Source organism: Pristiophorus japonicus, unplaced genomic scaffold (assembly GCF_044704955.1).
Source record: "Pristiophorus japonicus isolate sPriJap1 unplaced genomic scaffold, sPriJap1.hap1 HAP1_SCAFFOLD_424, whole genome shotgun sequence".
NCBI lineage: Eukaryota > Metazoa > Chordata > Chondrichthyes > Pristiophoridae > Pristiophorus > Pristiophorus japonicus.
The window spans coordinates 509,621-528,538 of record NW_027254135.1 but is presented as its reverse complement, the minus strand read 5'-3'; the positions used below and the strand labels follow the sequence as shown (position 1 = coordinate 528,538).

Genomic DNA, 18,918 nt, shown 5'->3' with positions numbered 1-18,918 from the left:
GGTTGGGCCTCTACTCATTGGAGTTCAGAAGAATGAGAGGTGATCTTATGGAAACGTATCAGATTATGAGGGGGCTCGACAAGGTGGATGCAGAGAGGATGTTCCCACTGATGGGGGAGACTAGAACTAGGGGGCATGGTCTTAGAATAAGGGGCCGCCCATTTAAAACTGAGATGAGGAGGAATTTCTTCTCTCAGAGGGTTGTAAATCTGTGGAATTCTCTGCCCCAGAGAGCTGTGGAGGCTGGGACATTGAATATATTTAAGGTGGAGATAGACAGATTTTTGAGCGATAAGGGAGTGAAGGGTTATGGGGAGCGGGCGGGGAAGTGGAGCTGAGTCCATGATCGGTCAGCCATGGTGGTATTAAATGGTGGAGCAGGCTCGAGGGGCCGAATGGCCCACTCCTGCTCCTATTTCTGATGTTCTAAGGTTCTTATGTTCTTCTCCCCCAATCCCACCCACCTTCCCCCCATGGTTCCTTGGCCGTTCCCCCTGATGTCCCCACACTCTGGTTCCTTGTCCGTTCCACTTGATGTCCCCTTGCCCTGGTGTCCATGAACGCTGGGACCTTGGCCCTCTCCCTCCCCCCCTCCCTACCCCCCCCACCCCAGGCATCCCTCAGTTCTTGGCCTCATTGCCTCTCTCTCTCTCTCTCTTCCCCCACCAGGTCAAGATCCTGAATCTCCTGGAAGGGGAGCTACTGACCGTAGAGGGTCTACAAGGGGACGAGCCGGTGATCCTGGCCAATGAGGCCCTGATGACAGAAGGTCAAGTCATCCGATGTCAGACCCGACAAGTTCTGATCCACTTCCAGAGCTCGCAGTCCGTCTATCCTGGCATCTTCCGCTTCCACTGCCGGGGTGCGTAACTCTATATTCTGCTCGTTGACAAATATTCTAGAGTTTTTTGAGGATGTAACGAGTGGAGTGGACAAGGGAGAACCAGTGGATGTGGTGTATTTGGACTTTCAAAAGGCTTTTGACAAGGTCCCACACAAGAGATTGGTGTGCAAAATCAAAGCACATGGTATTGGGGGTAATGTATTGACGTGGATAGAGAACTGGTTGGCAGACAGGAAGCAGAGAGTCGGGATAAACGGGTCCTTTTCAGAATGGCAGGCAGTGACTAGTGGAGTGCCGCAGGGCTCAGTGCTGGGACCCCAGCTATTTACAATATACATTAATGATTTGGACGAAGGAATTGAGTGTAATATCTCCAAGTTTACAGATGACACTAAGCTGGGTGGCGGTGTGAGCTGTGAGGGGGATGCTAAGAGGCTGCAGAGTGACTTGGACAGGTTAGGTGAGTGGGCAAATGCGTGGCAGATGCAGTATAATGTGGATAAATGTGAGGTTATCCACTTTGGGGGCAAAAACAGGAAGGCAGAATATTATCTGATGGTGACAGATTAGGAAAAGGGGAGGTGCAATGAGACCTGGGTGTCATGGTACATCAGTCATTGAAGGTTGGTATGCAGGTACAGCAGGCGGTGAAGAAAGCAAATGGTATGTTGGCCTTCATAGCGAGGGGATTTGAGTACAGGGGCAGGGAGGTGTTGCTACAGTTGTACAGGGCCTTGGTGAGGCCACACCTGGAATATTGTGCACAGTTTTGGTCTCCTAATCTGAGGAAGGACATTCTTGCTATTGAGGGAGTGCAGCGAAGGTTCACCAGACTGATTCCCGGGATGGCAGGACTGACATATGAGGAGAGACTGGATCGACTGGGCCTGTATTCACTGGAGTTTAGAAGGATGAGAGGGGACCTCATAGAAACGTTTAAAATTCTGACGGGACGGGACAGGTTAGATGCGGGAAGAATGTTCCCGATGTTGGGGAAGTCCAGGACCAGGGGTCACAGTCTAAGGATAAGGGGTAAGCCATTTAGGACCGAGATGAGGAGAAACTTCTTCACCCAGAGAGTGGTGAACCTGTGGAATTCTCTCCCGCAGAGAGTTGTTGAGGCCAGTTCATTGGATATATTCAAGAGGGAGTTAGATGTGGTCCTTACGGCTAAAGGGATCAAGGGGTATGGAGAGAAAGCAGGAAAGGGGTACTGAGGGAATGATCAGCCATGATCTTATTGAATGGTGGTGCAGGCTCGAAGGGCCGAATGGCCTACTCCTGCACCTATTTTCTATGTTTCTATGTTTCCCCAGACCTCCACTAATCATTTCCCTTCCAGCATTTCTCCAATTCTCCGTTTGAAAGTCATGATTGAATCTGCTTCCTCTGCACCCTCGCCAGGGTTTGGGTGTCCTTCGTAAAGTGCTGTGGGTCCAGACTTGGACCCAGTCCTCCAGCTGTGGTCTAACCAATCTCTTGTGTGTCTTTTCTGTGTGTCCCCCCCCTCCTCTCCCCTCCCCCGCCCTCCGACCTTTGCCCTCCAGCTTACCTGTTGAGTTGTGGATTCCCGGTCAAGCCGGCCTATGGAGATCTGTCTGTCAGCGACCTGTATCCCGGTGGAACCGCCGTTTTCCGCTGTGACCCCGGCTTCGAGTTACACGGGTCAGCCTCCATCACCTGCCTGAACCTCACCCGGCCCCAGTGGAGCAGCAAGGGCCCTCAGTGTATGGGTGAGCACCATCGACCAAGCTCTGTACCGTGGGGACGGGCAGGGAGGCTGGGGCATTGGGTCAGGCGATTGGCCGGGGCATTGGGTTTGATGATTGGCTGGGGCATTGGGTCTGGTGATTGGCTGGGGCATTGGGTAAATGGGGATTGGCTGGGGCATTGGGTCTGGTGATTGGCTGGGGCATTGGGTCAATAGGAATTGGCTGGGGCATTGGGTCTGGTGATTGGCTGGGGCATTGGGTCAATGGGGATTGGCTGGGGCATTGGGTCTGGTGATTGGCTGGGGCATTGGGTCAATGGGGAATGGCTGGGGCATTGGGTCTGGTGATTGGCTGGGGCATTGGGTCAATGGGGATTGGCTGGGGTATTGGGTCTGGTGATTGGCTGGGGCATTGGGTCAATGGGGATTGGCTGGGGCATTGGGTCTGGTGATTGGCTGAGGCATTGGGTCTGGTGATTGGCTGGGTCATTGGATCAATGGGAATTGGGTGGGGCATTGTGTCTGGTGATTGGCTGGGGCATTGGGTCTGGTGATTGGCTGGGGCATTGGGTCTGGTGATTGGCTGAGGCATTGGGTCTGGTGATTGGCTGGGTCATTGGATCAATGGGAATTGGGTGGGGCATTGGGTCTGGTGATTGGCTGGGGCATTGGGTCAATAGGAATTGGCTGGGGCATTGGGTCTGGTGATTGGCTGGGTCATTGGGTCTGGTGATTGGCTGGAGCATTGGATCAATGGAGATTGGCTGGGGGTATTGGGTCTGGTGATTGGCTGGCGCATTGAATCAATGGAGATTGGCTGGGGGTATTGGGTCTGGTGATTGGCTGGCGCATTGAATCAATGGAGATTGGCTGGGGGTATTGGGTCTGGTGATTGGCTGAGGCATTGGATCAATGGAGATTGGCTGGGGGTATTGGGTCTGGTGATTGGCTGGGGCATTGGGTCAATGGTGATTGGCTGGGTCATTGGGTCTGGTGGGTGGTTGGGGCATTGGGTCAATCGGGATTGGCTGGAATATTGAACCTCACTCTCCTCTCCCCCCGGTTTGTAACTGGTTTAATCTTCTATCCTTCCTTTCTCTCTCTCTCTCACTCTTTCTATCTTCTCTCCCATCTTCCCTCTCTCCTTTACCCTCTCTATCCCCTCCTCACTCTCTCTGTCGCCTCCCTCTCCTACTCTCCCTCCTCTCCCCCTCCTTCCCCCTCTCCCCCCTCCTTCCCCCTCTCCCCCCATCCCTCTCTCTCTCCCTCCCTCCCCTTCCCCTCCCCCCTCCCCCTCTCCCTCCAGCGGTGTGCGGTGCCACGATCCGGAATGCCACGGTGGGCCACATCCTGTCCCCGGACCCCAGCTGGGAACACGGCACCAACCTGACCTGCCATTGGCTGATCGAGGCCGGCCGGGGTCAGAAGCTGCACCTGCACTTCGAGAGGTTCTCATTGGACGAGGACAATGACAGGTAGGTGCCAAAGCGCGACTGATGACCTCCGTGTCCGTCCCCTACCAATCACGGACAGGAGCCCCTCTGATCGGCCCCGCCCCCTCCCGGGTAGCCCAATCCCCCCAGGGAACATAAGAACATCAGAAACAGGAGCAGGAGTCGGCCATTCGGCCCCTCGAGCCTGCTCCGCCATTTAATACCACCATGGGCTGATCCGATCATGGACTCAGCTCCACTTCCCCGCCCGCTCCCCATAACCCTTCACTCCCTTATCGCCCAAAAATCTGTCTATCTCCACCTTAAATATATTCAATGTCCCAGCCTCCACAGCTCTCTGGGGCAGAGAATTCCACAGATTTACAACCCTCTGAGAGAAGAAATTCCTCCTCATCTCAGTTTTAAATGGGCGGCCCCTTATTCTAAGACCATGCCCCCTAGTTCTAGTCTTCCCCATCAGTGGGAACATCCTCTCTGCATCCACCTTGTCGAGCCCCCCTCATAATCTGATACGTTTCCATAAGATCACCTCTCATTCTTCTGAACTCCAATGAGTAGAGGCCCAACCTCCTCAACCTTTCCTCATAAGTCAACCCCCTCATCCCCGGAATCAACCGAGTGAACCTTCTCTGAACTGCCTCCAAAGCAAGTATATCCTTTCGTAAATACGGAGAGCAAAACTGCACGCAGTACTCCAGGTGTGGCCTCACCAATACCCTGTATAACTGGAGCAAGACTTCCCTGCTTTTATACTCCATCCCCCTTTGCAATAAAGGCCCAGATACCATTGGCCCTTCCTGATCACTTGCTGTACCGGCATACTAACCTTTTGTGTTTCATGTACAAGTAACCCCCAGGTCCCACTGTACTGCGGCACTTTGTAATCTCTCTCCGTTTAAATAATAACTTGCTCTTTGATTTTTTTTCTGCCAAAGTTGCCTGACCTCACACTTTCCCCACATTATACTCCATCTGACAAATGTTCGCCCACTCACTGAGCCGGTCTGTGTCCTTTTGCAGATTTTTTGTGTCCTCCTCACACATTGCTTTTCCTCCCATCTTTGTATCGTCAGCAAACTGGGCTCCGTTACACTCAGTCCCTTCTTCCAAGTGGTTAATATAGATTGTAAATAGCTGGGGCCCCAGCACTGATCCCTGCGACACCCCACTAGTTACTGATTATGGAAACCCAGCTGACTGCATCTCTCTCTCTCTCTCTCTCTCTCTCCCTCCGTTCCCGTCTCCAGGCTGATAATACGCAGTGGTAATTTCCAAGGCGCACCCATTACCTTCCACTCGGACATTGACGACGTTCCCGAGCGTGGAGTTATCAGCGATTCCCAGGAACTTTTCATCGAGCTCGTCTCCGAGAACTCCGGTGTCCCACTGGTTCTGGCCCTACGCTACGAAGGTAGGTTTGAACCCCCGAACTCGAATCCCACCCTCCTCACTCTCCCCTCTCTCGGGTATAAGAACATAAGGGGAAGTCGTGTTTGACAAATTTGCTGGAGATCTTTGAGGGTGTAACGAACAGGATGGATAAAGGGGGAACCAGTGGATGTGGTGTATTTGGATTTCCAGAAGGCATTTGACAAGGTGCCACATGAAAGGTTATTGCACAAGATAAAAGTTCACGGGGCTGGGGGGTAATATATCAGCGTGGATAGAGGATTGGCTAACCAACAGAGAACAGAGAGTCGCGGTAAATGGTTCATTCTCGGGTTGGCAATCAGTAACTAGTGGGGTGCCACAGGGATCAGTGCTGGGGCCCCAGCTATTTACAATCTATATTAACTTGGAAGAAGGGACTGAGTGTAACGGAGCCCAGCTTGCTGATGATACAAAGATGGGAGGAAAAGCAATGTGTGAGGAGGACACAAAAAATCTGCAAAAGGACACAGACAGGCTCAGTGAGTGGGCGAACATTTGTCAGATGGAGTATAATGTGGGAAAGTGTGAGGTCATGCACTTTGGCAGAAAAAAATCAAAGAGCAAGTTATTATTTAAATGGAGAGAGATTACAAAGTGCCGCAGTACAGCGGGACCTGGGGGTTACTTGTGCATGAAACACAAAAGGTTAGTATGCAGGTACAGCAAGTGATCAGGAAGGGCCAATGGTACCTTGGCCTTTATTGCAAAGGGGATGGAGTATAAAAGCAGGGAAGTCTTGCTCCAGTTATACAGGGTATTGGTGAGGCCACACCTGGAGTACTGCGTGCAGTTCTGCTCTCCGTATTTACGAAAGGATATACTTTGCTTTGGAGGCAGTTCAGAGAAGGTTCACTCGGTTGATCCCGGGGATGAGGGGGTTGACTTATGAGAAAAGGTTGAGGAGGTTGGGCCTCTACTCATTGGAGTTCAGAAGAATGAGAGGTGATCTTATGGAAACGTATCAGATTATGAGGGGGCTCGACAAGGTGGATGCAGAGAGGATGTTCCCACTGATGGGGGAGACTAGAACTAGGGGGCATGGTCTTAGAATAAGGGGCCGCCCATTTAAAACTGAGATGAGGAGGAATTTCTTCTCTCGGAGGGTTGTAAATCTGTGGAATTCTCTGCCCCAGAGAGCTGTGGAGGCTGGGACATTGAATATATTTAAGGTGGAGATAGACAGATTCTTCATCATCATCATAGTCAGTCCCTCGGAATCGAGGAAGACTTGCTCCCACTCTAAACATGAGTCCTTCGGTGGCTGAACAGCCCAATACGGGAACCACAGTCCCTGTCACAGGTGGGACAGACGGACGTTGAGGGAAGGGGAGGGTGGGACTGGTTTGCCGCACGCTCCTTCCGCTGCCTGCGCTTGGTCTCTGCACGCAATTGGCGACGAGACTCGAGGTGCTCAGCGCCCCCTCCCGGATGCACTCCCTCCACTTGGGGCGGACTGGTCTTTGGGCCCAGGGACTCCCAGGTGTTGGTGGGGATGTTGCACTTTATATCAGGGAGGCTTTGAGGGTGGTCCCTTGTAACGTTTCTTCTGCTCACCTTTGGCCCGTTTGCCCGTGAAGGAGTTCCGAGTAGAGCGCTCGCTTTGGGGAGTCCCGTGTCTGGGGGGGGGACATGTGGACAATGTGGCCCTGCCCAGCGGAGCTGGTCGAGTGTGGTCAGTGCTTCGATGGCTGGGGATGTTGGGCCTGATCGAGGACGCTAACGTTGGTGCGTCTGTCCTCCCGGGGGATTTGCAGGATCTTGCGGAGACAGCGTTGGTGGTATTTCTCCAGCGACTTGAGGTGTCTACTGTACATGGTCCATGTCTCTGAGCCATACAGGAGGGCGGGTATCACTACAGCCCTGTAGACCATGAGCTGGGGTGAGGTACCTACTGTACATGGTCCGTGTCTCTGAGCCACACAGGAGGGCGGGGTATCACTACAGCCCTGTAGACCATGAGCTGGGGGTGAGATACCTACTGTACATGGTCCGTGTCTCTGAGCCACACAGGAGGGCGGGTATCACTACAGCCCTGTAGACCATGAGCTGGGGGTGAGGTACCTACTGTACATGGTCCGTGTCTCTGAGCCACACAGGAGGGCGGGTATCACTACAGCCCTGTAGACCATGAGCTGGGGGTGAGATACCTACTGTACATGGTCCATGTCTCTGAACCACACAGGAGGGCGGGTATCACTACAGCCCTGTAGACCATGAGCTGGGGGTGAGATACCTACTGTACATGGTCCATGTCTCTGAGCCATACAGGAGGGCGGGTATCACTACAGCCCTGTAGACCATGAGCTGGGGGTGAGATACCTACTGTACATGGTCCATGTCTCTGAGCCATACAGGAGGGCGGGTATCACTACAGCCCTGTAGACCATGAGCTCGCTGGTGGGTTTGAGGGGCCTGGTCTTCAAACACTCTCTTCCTCAGGCGACCGAGGGATGCACTGGGGCACTGGAGGCGGTCTTGTATCTCGTCGCCAATGTCTGCCCTTGTTGATGGGAGGCTCCTGAGGTATGGGAAATGGTCCACGGTGTCCAGGGCCACGTCATTCCTCCACTCGCGCACACAGAAGGGAGGGCCAAGGTTTCATCAAATGAGGACCCGTACCCCGGGGAGAGTCGGTGTCCCGTGGGGGAGAGACCCGTACCCCGGGGAGAGTCGGTGCCCCGTGGGGGAGACCCGTACCCCGGGGAGAGTCGGTGCCCCGTGGGGGAGAGACCCGTACCCCGGGGAGAGTCGGTGCCCCGTGGGGGAGAGACCCGTACCCCGGGGAGAGTCGGTGTCCCGTGGGGGAGAGACCCGTACCCCGGGGAGAGTCGGTGGCCCGTGGGGGAGAGACCTGTACCCCGGGTAGAGTCGGTGCCCCGTGGGGGAGAGACCTGTACCCCGGGGAGAGTCGGTGTCCCGTGGGGAGAATCTGTAACACGCCAGGTTTATCTCCTATCTTTTCTTGTAGCCTTCGAGACGGATCGCTGCTATGAACCATTTTTAGCGCACGGTAATTTCACGAGCAGCGACATCACGTACAGCGTGGGAACCACCGTGGAATTCTCCTGTAACCTGGGCTACGCCCTTGAACAGGGCTCAGCATTGATTGAATGCGTGGATATAACGGAACCACATTGGAACGCCACAGAGCCAGTCTGCAGAGGTAAGGCGGTACTGAGGGAGTGCCGCACTGTCGGAGGGGCAGTACTGAGGGAGTGCCGCACTGTCGGAGGGACAGTACTGAGGGAGCGCCGCACTGTCGGAGGGGCAGTACTGAGGGAGTGCCGCACTGTCGGAGGGGCAGTACTGAGGGAGCGCCGCACTGTCGGAGGGGCGGTACTGAGGGAGTGCCGCACTGTCGGAGGGGCAGTACTGAGGGAGCCCCGCACTGTCGGAGGGGCGGTACTGAGGGAGCACCGCACTGTCGGAGGGGCGGTACTGAGGGAGTGCCGCACTGTCGGAGGGGCGGTACTGAGGGAGTGCCGCACTGTCGGAGGGGCAGTACTGAGGGAGTGCCGCACTATGGGAGGGGCAGTACTGAGGGAGTGCCGCACTGTCGGAGGGACAGTACTGAGGGAGTGCCGCACTGTCGGAGGGGCAGTACTGAGGGAGTGCTGCACTGTCGGAGGGGCGGTACTGAGGGAGCCCCGCACTGTCGGAGGGGCGGTACTGAGGGAGTGCCGCACTGTCGGAGGGGCAGTACTGAGGGAGCCCCGCACTGTCGGAGGGGCGGTACTGAGGGAGCGCCGCACTGTCGGAGGGGCAGTACTGAGGGAGTGCCGCACTGCCGGAGGGGCGGTACTGAGGGAGCCCCGCACTGTCGGAGGGGCAGTGCTGCGGGAGCCCCGCACTGTCGGAGGGGCAGTACTGAGGGAGCCCCGCACTGTCGGAGGGGCAGTGCTGCGGGAGCCCCGCACTGTCGGAGGGGCAGTACTGAGGGAGTGTCGTACTGTCGGAGGGGCAGTACTGAGGGAGCGCCGCACTGTCGGAGGGGCAGTGCTGCGGGAGCTCCGCACTGTCGGAGGGGCAGTACTGAGGGAGCCCCGCACTGTCGGAGGGGCAGTACTGAGGGAGTGCCGCACTGTCGGAGGGGCAGTACTGAGGGAGTGCCGTACTGTCGGAGGGGCAGTACTGAGGGAGTGCCGTACTGTCGGAGGGGCAGTACTGAGGGAGTGCCGTACTGTCGGAGGGGCAGTACTGAGGGAGTGCCGCACTGTCGGAGGGGCAGTGCTGCGGGAGCCCCGCACTGTTGGAGGGGCAGTACTGAGGGAGTGCCGCACTGTCGGAGGGGCAGTACTGAGGGAGTGCCGCACTGTCGGAGGGGCAGTACTGAGGGAGTGCCGTACTGTCGGAGGGGCAGTACTGAGGGAGCCCCGCACTATCGGAGGGGCAGTACTGAGGGAGCCCCGCACTGTCGGAGGGGCAGTACTGAGGGAGTGCCGCACTGTCGGAGGGGCAGTACTGAGGGAGTGCCGCACTGTCGGAGGGGCAGTACTGAGGGAGTGCCGCACTGTCGGAGGGGCAGTACTGAGGGAGTGCCGCACTGTCGGAGGGGCAGTACTGAGGGAGTGCCGCACTGTCGGAGGGGCAGTACTGAGGGAGTGCCGCACTGTCGGAGGGGCAGTACTGAGGGAGTGCCGCACTGTCGGAGGGGCAGTACTGAGGGAGTGCTGCACTGCGCTGTCGGAGGGGCAATACTGAGGGAGCCCCGCACTGTCAGAGGGGCAATACTGAGGGAGTGCCGCACTGTCAGAGGGGCAGTACTGAGGGGCAGTACTGAGGGAGCGCCGCACTGCGCTGTCGGAGGGGCAGTACTGAGGGAGTGCCGCACTGTCGGAGGGGCAGTACTGAGCGAGTGCCGCACTGTCGGAGGGGCAGTACTGAGGGAGCGCCGCACTGCGCTGTCGGAGGGGCAGTACTGAGGGAGTGCCGCACTGTCGGAGGGACAGTACTGAGGGAGTGCCGCACTGTCGGAGGGACAGTACTGAGGGAGCTCCGCACTGTCGGAGGGGCAGTACTGAGGGAGTGCCGCACTGTCGGAGGGACAGTACTGAGGGAGCTCCGCACTGTCGGAGGGGCAGTACTGAGGGAGTGCCGCACTGTCGGAGGGACAGTACTGAGGGAGCTCCGCACTGTCGGAGGGGCAGTACTGAGGGAGCCCCGCACTGTCGGAGGGGCAGCACTGAGCGCGTGAGGCACACGGGACCGTGAGGTTTGACGGCCCGTCCCTTTCTCTCCCCTCAGCGACCTGCGGAGGGAGTATGGCGGAATCCTCCGGCGTGATCTTCTCTCCGGAGTGGCCCGAGGTTTACGGGAAGAACCAGGATTGCGTGTGGACGCTGCACGTGCAGGTGGACAAGAGAGTCGTGATCGAGATCGAGATGTGCGTGAGACCATTCGGGCGCGGAGTTGTGGGTGGGTGAGGAGTTTGTGTTCGGCCCCACGGGTCCACTGGGCAAGTCGGCAGGACTGGGGCCTCAGGGGGCAGAGAGAAAAATGGCAAAGCTAATTATTATTTGAATGGAGAGAGATTACAAAGTGCGGCAGTACAGCGGGACCTGGGGGTTACTTGTACATGAAACACAAAAGGATAGTATGCAGGTACAGCAAGTGATCAGGAAGGGCCAATGGTATCTTGGCCTTTATTGTAAAGGGGATGGAGTATAAAAGCAGGGAAGTCTTGCTCCAGTTATACAGGGTATTGGTGAGGCCACACCTGGAGTACTGCGTGCAGTTTTAGGTCTCTGTATTTACGAAATGTGAGGTTATCCACTTTGGTGGTAAAAACAGAGAGACAGACTATTATCTGAATGGTGACAGATTAGGAAAAGGGGAGGTGCAACGAGACCTGGGTGTCATGGTACATCAGTCATTGAAGGTTGGCATGTAGGTACAGCAGGCGGTGAAGAAAGCAAATGGCATGTTGGCCTTCATAGCGAGGGGATTTGAGTACAGGGGCAGGGAGGTCTTACTGCAGTTGTACAGGGCATTGGTGAGGCCACACCTGGAATATTGTGTTCAGTTTTGGTCTCCTAATCTGAGGAAGGACATTCTTGCTATTGAGGGAGTGCAGCGAAGGTTCACCAGACTGATTCCCGGGATGGTGGGACTGTCATATGAAGAAAGACTGGATCAACTGGGCTTGTATTCACTGGAGTTTAGAAGGATGAGTGGGGATCTCATGGAAACGCTTAAAATTCTGACGGGACTGGACAGGTTAGATGCAGGAAGAATGTTCCCGATGTTGGGGAAGTCCAGGACCAGGGGTCACAGTCTAAGGATAAGGGGTAAGCCATTTAGGACCGAGATGAGGAGAAACTTCTTCACCCAGAGAGTGGTGAACCTGTGGAATTCTCTACCACAGAAAGTTGTTGAGGCCAATTCACTAAATATATTCAAAAAGGAGTTAGATTAAGTCCTTACTACTCGGGGGATCAAGGGGTATGGCGAGAAAGCAGGAATGGGGTACTGAAGTTGAATGTTCAGCCATGAACTCATTGAATGGCGGTGCAGGCTAGAAGGGCCGAATGGCCTACTCCTGCACCTATTTTCTATGTTTCTATGAAAGGATATACTTGCTTTGGAGGCAGTTCAGAGAAGGTTCACTCGGTTGATTCCGGGGGATGAGGGGGTTGACTTATGAGGAAAGGTTGAGGAGGTTGGGCCTCTACTCATTGGAGTTCAGAAGAATGAGAGGTGATCTTATGGAAACGTATCAGATTATGAGGGGGGCTCGACAAGGTGGATGCAGAGAGGATGTTCCCACTGATGGGGGGGGAGACTAGAACTAGGGGGCATGGTCTTAGAATAAGGGGCCGCCCATTTAAAACTGAGATGAGGAGGAATTTCTTCTCTCAGAGGGTTGTAAATCTGTGGAATTCTCTGCCCCAGAGAGCTGTGGAGGCTGGGACATTGAATATATTTAAGGTGGAGATAGACAGATTTTTGGGCGATAAGGGAGTGAAGGGTTATGGGGAGCGGGCGGGGAAGTGGAGCTGGGTCCATGATCGGATCAGCCCATGGTGGTATTAAATGGCGGAGCAGGGCTCGAGGGGCCGAATGGCCCACTCCTGCTCCTGTTTCTGATGTATTTGTCTCTCTCGCTCTCTCTCTGTGTCCAGACTGAACATCCGTCGGAATGACATCCTCTCCATCTTTGACGGGGCCGACCTCAACGCGAGGATACTCGGGCAGTACATGGGCTCCCAGAAACGGTTCAAGGTCTTCTCCTCTTCTTCAGACGTCACGATCCAGTTCCAGTCCGACCTCAGTGATCCAGCGTTTGGAGAGACTCATGGCTTCATCATCCACTTTGCTGGTAGGAACATCCATTGGTCATCATCAGCATAGTCAGTCCCTCGGAATCGAGGAAGACTTGCTCCCACTCTTAACACGAGTCCTTCGGTGGCTGAACAGCCCCAATACGGGAGCCACAGTCCCTGTCACAGGTGGGACAGACAGACGTTGAGGGAAGGGGAGGGTGGGACTGGTTTGCCGCACGCTCCTTCCGCTGCCTGCGCTTGGTCTCTGCACGCTCTCGACGACGAGACTCGAGGTGCTCAGCGCCCCCTCCCGGATGCACTCCCTCCACTTGGGGCGGACTGGTCTTTGGGCCCAGGGACTCCCAGGTGTCGGTGGGGATGTTGCACTTTATATATCAGGGAGGGCTTTGAGGGTGGTCCCTTGTAACGTTTCCTCTGCCCCACCTTTGGCCCGTTTGCCCGTGAAGGAGTTCCGAGTAGAGCGCTCGCTTTGGGGAGTCTCGTGTCTGGGGGGGGACATGCGGACAATGTGGCCCTGCCCAGCGGAGCTGGTCGAGTGTGGTCAGTGCTTCGATGCTGGGGATGTTGGGCCTGGTCGAGGACGCTAACGTTGGTGCGTCTGTCCTCCCGGGGGAATTTGCAGGATCTTGCGGAGACAGCGTTGGTGGTGTTTCTCCAGCGACTTGAGGTGTCTACTTTACACGGTCCGTGTCTCTGAGCCACACAGGAGGGTGGGTATCACTACAGCCCTGTAGACCATGAGCTGGGGGTGAGATACCTACTGTACATGGTCCGTGTCTCTGAGCCATACAGGAGGGTGGGTATCACTACAGCCCTGTAGACCATGAGCTGGGGGTGAGATACCTACTGTACATGGTCCGTGTCTCTGAGCCATACAGGAGGGCGGGTATCACTACAGCCCTGTAGACCATGAGCTGGGGGTGAGATACCTACTGTACATGGTCCATGTCTCTGAGCCATACAGGAGGGCGGGTATCACTACAGCCCTGTAGACCATGAGCTGGGGGTGAGATACCTACTGTACATGGTCCGTGTCTCTGAGCCACACAGGAGGGCGGGTATCACTACAGCCCTGTAGACCATGAGCTCGGTGGTGGATTTGAGGGGCCTGGTCTTCAAACACTCTTTCCCTCAGGCGACCGAAGGCTGCACTGGCGCACTGGAGGCGGTGTTGTATCTCGTCGCCAATGTCTGCTCTTGTTGATGGGAGGCTCCCGAACCCTCTTGAGGGAGGGCGGAGGGAGAGAGTCGACTCGACCCTTGACCTTCCACCCTTCTGAGTGAGGAAGGGACCGAGGTCATGGCTTGTGGATTGAGACACCGACCTTTCACCCTCTGGGACCCAGGAAACATAAGAATTTGGGGCAGGATTGAATTTTTCGAGGGAGGTAACCAGGAGGGTCAATGAGGGTCGTGTGTACGATGTAGTGTATATGGACTTTAGCAAAGCCTTTGATAAGGTCCCACATGGCAGGCTGGTCACGAAGGTTAAAGCCCACCGGATCCAGGACAAAGTGCCAAGTTGGAACCAAAATTGGCTCAGAGACAGGAAGCAGAGGGTAATGGTTGACGGGTGTTTTTGTGACTGGAAGGATGTTTCCAGTGGGGTTCCGCAGGGCTCAGTGCTGGGTACCTTGCGTTTTGTGACCTACATCAATGCCCTAGACTTGAATGTTGGGGGTAGGATTGAGAAGTTTGCCGATGACACTAACATCGGCCGTGTGGTTGATGATGAAGGAGAAAGCTGCGGACTGCAGGAAGATATCGATGAACTGGTCAGGTGGGCAGAGCAGGGGCAAATGGAGTTTAATCCGGAGACGTGTGAGGTGATGCATTTGGGGAGGGCTAACAAGGCGAGGGAACACACATTAAATGGTCGGACACTGAGAAGTGTCGAGGAACACAGGGACCTTGGAGTGCAGGTCCACAGATCCCTGAAGGTAGCAGGCCAGGTGGATAAGGTGGTTAAGAAGGCATACGGAATACTTGCCTTTATTGGCCGAGGCATGGAATACAAGAGCAGGGGGGGTTATGCTTGAACTGTATATAACACTGGGTTAGGCCACAGCTGGAGTACTGCGTGCAGTTCTGGTCACCACATTACAGGAAGGATGTGATTGCACTGGAGAGGGTACAGAGGAGATTTACCAGGATGTTGCACTGGAGAGGGTACAGAGGAGATTTACCAGGATGTTGCACTGGAGAGGGTGCAGAGGAGATTTACCAGGATGTTGCACTGGAGAGGGTGCAGAGGAGATTTACCAGGATGTTGCACTGGAGAGGGTACAGAGGAGATTTACCAGGATGTTGCACTGGAGAGGGTGCAGAGGAGATTTACCAGGATGTTGCACTGGAGAGGGTACAGAGGAGATTTACCAGGATGTTGCAGTGGAGAGGGTACAGAGGAGATTTACCAGGATGTTGCACTGGAGAGGGTACAGAGGAGATTTACCAGGATGTTACACTAGAGAGGGTACAGAGGAGATTTACCAGGATGTTGCACTGGAGAGGGTGCAGAGGAGATTTACCAGGATGTTGCACTGGAGAGGGTACAGAGGAGATTTACCAGGATGTTGCACTGGAGAGGGTGCAGAGGAGATTTACCAGGATGTTGCACTGGAGAAGGTACAGAGGAGATTTACCAGGATGTTGCACTGGAGAGGGTGCAGAGGAGATTTACCAGGATGTTGCACTGGAGAGGGTACAGAGAAGATTTACCAGGATGTTGCCGGGACTGGAGAATTTTGGCGACGAGGAACGGTTGGATAGGCTGGGGTCTGTTTTCCCTTGGAACAGAGGAGGCTGAGGGGAGACCTGATTGAGGTGTATAAAATGATGAGGGGCCTGGATAGAGTGGATAGGACGGACCTGTTTCCCTGGGCAGAGGGGTCAACAATCAGGGGGCGTGGATTGAAAGTAATTGGGGGGGGAGGTATCGAGGGGATTTGAGGGGAAATGTCTTCACCCAGAGGGTGGTGGGGGTCTGGGGCAGGGTCTGGAACTCACGGCCTGAAAGGGGGGTAGAGGCAGAAACCCTCAGCACAGTAGGCAGTGCGCCTTGAAGAGCCGTATGCTACAGGGCGAGGGAGCGAGAGCGGGAACGTGCGATTAGGCCGGGAGAGGTCTTGGTCGGCCGGAGCGGACACGATGGGCCGGAATGGACCTCCTCCCACGCTATAAATTTCTATCATCCCCATTCGGCCCCTCGAGCCTGCTCCGCCATTCAATAAAATGGCGGCTGATCTCCGACCTCAACTCCACTTGCCCGCCCGATCCCTCGTGAGTCCAAACATCTCAGCCCTGAATATACTCAATGACTGAACCTCCACATGCCTCTGGGGCAGAGAATCCCAGAGACTCACCTCCCTCTGAGCGAAGAAATTCCTCCTCATCTCAGTCCTCAATGGCCGAGCCCTTATCCTGAGACTGTGTGAGCCCCTGGTTGTCGACTCCTCAGCCCCGGGGGGGAAACACCCTCCCTGTATCTACCCCTGTCAATCCCCCTCACAATCTGTGTGCTTCACTCAGATCCCCTCTCATCCTTCCAAACTCCAGTGAATACAGGCCCAGTCTACTCAATCTCTCCTCTTTAGACAACCCCACCATCCCAGGAATCAGCCTGGTGAACCTTCGCTGCACTCCCTCTGTGGCAAGTATATCCTTCCTTAGATAAGGAGATCAGAACTGTACACAGTGCTCCAGCTGTGGTCTCACCAGGGCCCTGTATAACTGGAGTAAGAATTCCTTACTCATATACTCCAACCCCCTTTGCAATAAAGGCCAATTACGAAAGGATATACTTGCTTTGGAGGCAGTTCAGAGATGGTTCACTCGGTTGATTCCGGGGATGAGGGGGTTGACTTATGAGGAAAGGTTGAGGAGGTTGGGCCTCTACTCATTGGAGTTCAGAAGAATGAGAGGTGATCTTATGGAAACGTATCAGATTATGAGGGGGGCTCGACAAGGTGGATGCAGAGAGGATGTTCCCACTGATGGGGGAGACTAGAACTAGGGGGCATGGTCTTAGAATCAGGGGCCGCCCATTTAAAACTGAGATGAGGAGGAATTTCTTCTCTCAGAGGGTTGTAAATCTGTGGAATTCTCTGCCCCAGAGAGCTGTGGAGGCTGGGACATTGAATATATTTAAGGCGGAGATAGACAGATTTTTGAGTGATAAGGGAGTGAAGGGTTATGGGGAGCGGGCGGGGAAGTGGAGCTGAGTCCATGATCGGATCAGCCATGATGGTATTAAATGGCGGAGCAGGCTCGAGGGGCCGAATGGCCGACTCCTGCTCCTATTTCTTATGTTCTTATTCCATTGGCCGTCATAATAGCTTGATGCGGGTTAGACCCAGAGATAGAGGGCTGTAGTGGTTTGATGGGGGGAGGGTTGATGGGGTTTGAAGGGATGGGGTTTGGGGTGAAGGGGTCTCATGGAGGGAGGGGGGAAAGGGGTTTGATGGGGCTGGGGGGGTAAGGGGTTTGATGGGGTTGGGATGGTGGAAAGGGGTATGATAGAGCAGAGGTTGAAGGGGTTTGATGAGGTTGGGAGGGGTGGTGAAGGGGTTTGATGGACCGTGTTGGGTGGTGAAGGGGTTTGATGGACCGTGTTGGGTGGTGAAGGGGTTTAAGGGACTGTGTTGGGTGGTGAAGGGGTTTGAGAGACCCTGTTGAGTGGTGAAGGGGTTTGAGGGACCGTGTTGAGTGGTGAAGGGGTTTGAGGGACTGTGTTGGGTGGTGAAGGGGTTTGAGAGACCCTGTTGAGTGGTGAAGGGGTTTGAGGGTCCGTGTTGGGTGGTGAAGATGTTTTGAGAGACTGTGTTGGGTGGTGAAGGGGTTTGAGAGACTGTGTTGGGTGGTGAAGGGGTTTAAGGGAGTGTGTTGGGTTTGTGATGGGGTTTGATGGACCCCGTTGGGTTTGTGATGGGGTTTGATGGACCCTGTTGGGTGTGTGTTGGGTTTGATGGACCCTGTTGGGTTTGTCTTGGGTTTGATGAACCCTGTTGGGTTTGTGTTGGGTTTAATGGACCCTGTTGGGTGTGTGATCGGGTTTGATGGACCATGTTGGGTGTGTGATGGGTTTGATGAACCCTGTTGGGTTTGTGTTGGGTTTGATGAACCCTGTTGGGTTTGTGTTGGGTTTAATGGACCCTGTTGGGTGTGTGATGGGTTTGATGAACCCTGTTGGGTGTGTGATGGGTTTGATGGACCCTGTTGGGTTTGTGATGGGTTTGATGGACACTGTTGGGTTTGTGTTGGGTTTGATGGACCCTGTTGGGTTTGTGTTGGGTTTAATGGACCTTGTTGGGTTTGTGATGGGTTTGATGGACCCTGTTGGGTTTGTCTTGGGTTTGATGGACCCTGTTGGGTTTGATGGACCATGCAGATGACTGACACACAGCTCCCTTTCTCCCCCCCCCCCACCCCCGCAGAGACACTACGGAACGACACCTGCCCAGGTCTGGCCCCCATCGAGCACGGCTGGAAGACAGTCTCACACTCAAACCTGATACGTGGCACCGTGGTGACCTACCAGTGCCAGCCTGGGTTCGATATCGCCGGGGTCGACATCCTGATGTGCCAGTGGGACTTGTCCTGGAGTAACGCGCCCCCCAGCTGTGAGAAAGGTAGGGGTGGCATTTCACCCTCCTCCACAACTCCAGGTCCCATCTGCCCCTCCTCCACAACTCCAGGTCTGCATCTCCCCCTCCTCCATAACTCCAGGTCCCATCTCCCCCTCCTCCATAACTCCAGGTCCCATCTCCCCCTCCTCATAACTCCAGGTCTCCATCTCCCCCTCCTCAATAACTCCAGGTCCCATCTCCCCCTCCTCCATAACTCCAGGTCCCATCTCCCCCTCCCCCATAACTCCAGGTCCCATCTCCCCTCCTCCATAACTCCAGGTTCCATCTCCCTCTCCTCATAACTCCAGGTCTCCATCTCCCCCTCCTCAATAACTCCAGGTCCCATCTCCCCCTCCTCCATAACTCCAGGTCCCATCTCCCCCTCCTCCATAACTCCAGGTCCCATTTCCCCCTCCCCCATAACTCCAGGTCCCATCTTCCCCTCCTCCATAACTCCAGGTCCCATTTCCCCCTCCTCCATAACTCCAGGTCTCCATCTCCCTCTCCTCCATAACTCCAGGTCTCCATCTCCCCCTACTCCATAACTCCAGGTCCCATCTCCCCCTCCTCC

General features: G+C 55.2%; 1 protein-coding gene across 1 annotated transcript in view; it reads left to right on the top strand.

Annotated features, from left to right (window-relative positions):
* Window positions 1-669: 669 nt before the first annotated feature.
* sez6l2 (seizure related 6 homolog (mouse)-like 2) overlaps window positions 670-18,918 on the top strand; it is a gene marked incomplete at its 5' end in the record, with an annotated part of 28,344 nt that continues 10,095 nt past the window's right edge. The window contains 8 exons of the mRNA XM_070873188.1: window positions 670-862; window positions 2,392-2,577; window positions 3,862-4,030; window positions 5,257-5,420; window positions 8,409-8,603; window positions 10,685-10,823; window positions 12,562-12,758; window positions 18,156-18,350. Coding sequence (XP_070729289.1) covers window positions 670-862; window positions 2,392-2,577; window positions 3,862-4,030; window positions 5,257-5,420; window positions 8,409-8,603; window positions 10,685-10,823; window positions 12,562-12,758; window positions 18,156-18,350 — 1,438 coding nt within the window. The remainder of the gene's footprint in view (window positions 863-2,391; window positions 2,578-3,861; window positions 4,031-5,256; window positions 5,421-8,408; window positions 8,604-10,684; window positions 10,824-12,561; window positions 12,759-18,155; window positions 18,351-18,918) is intronic.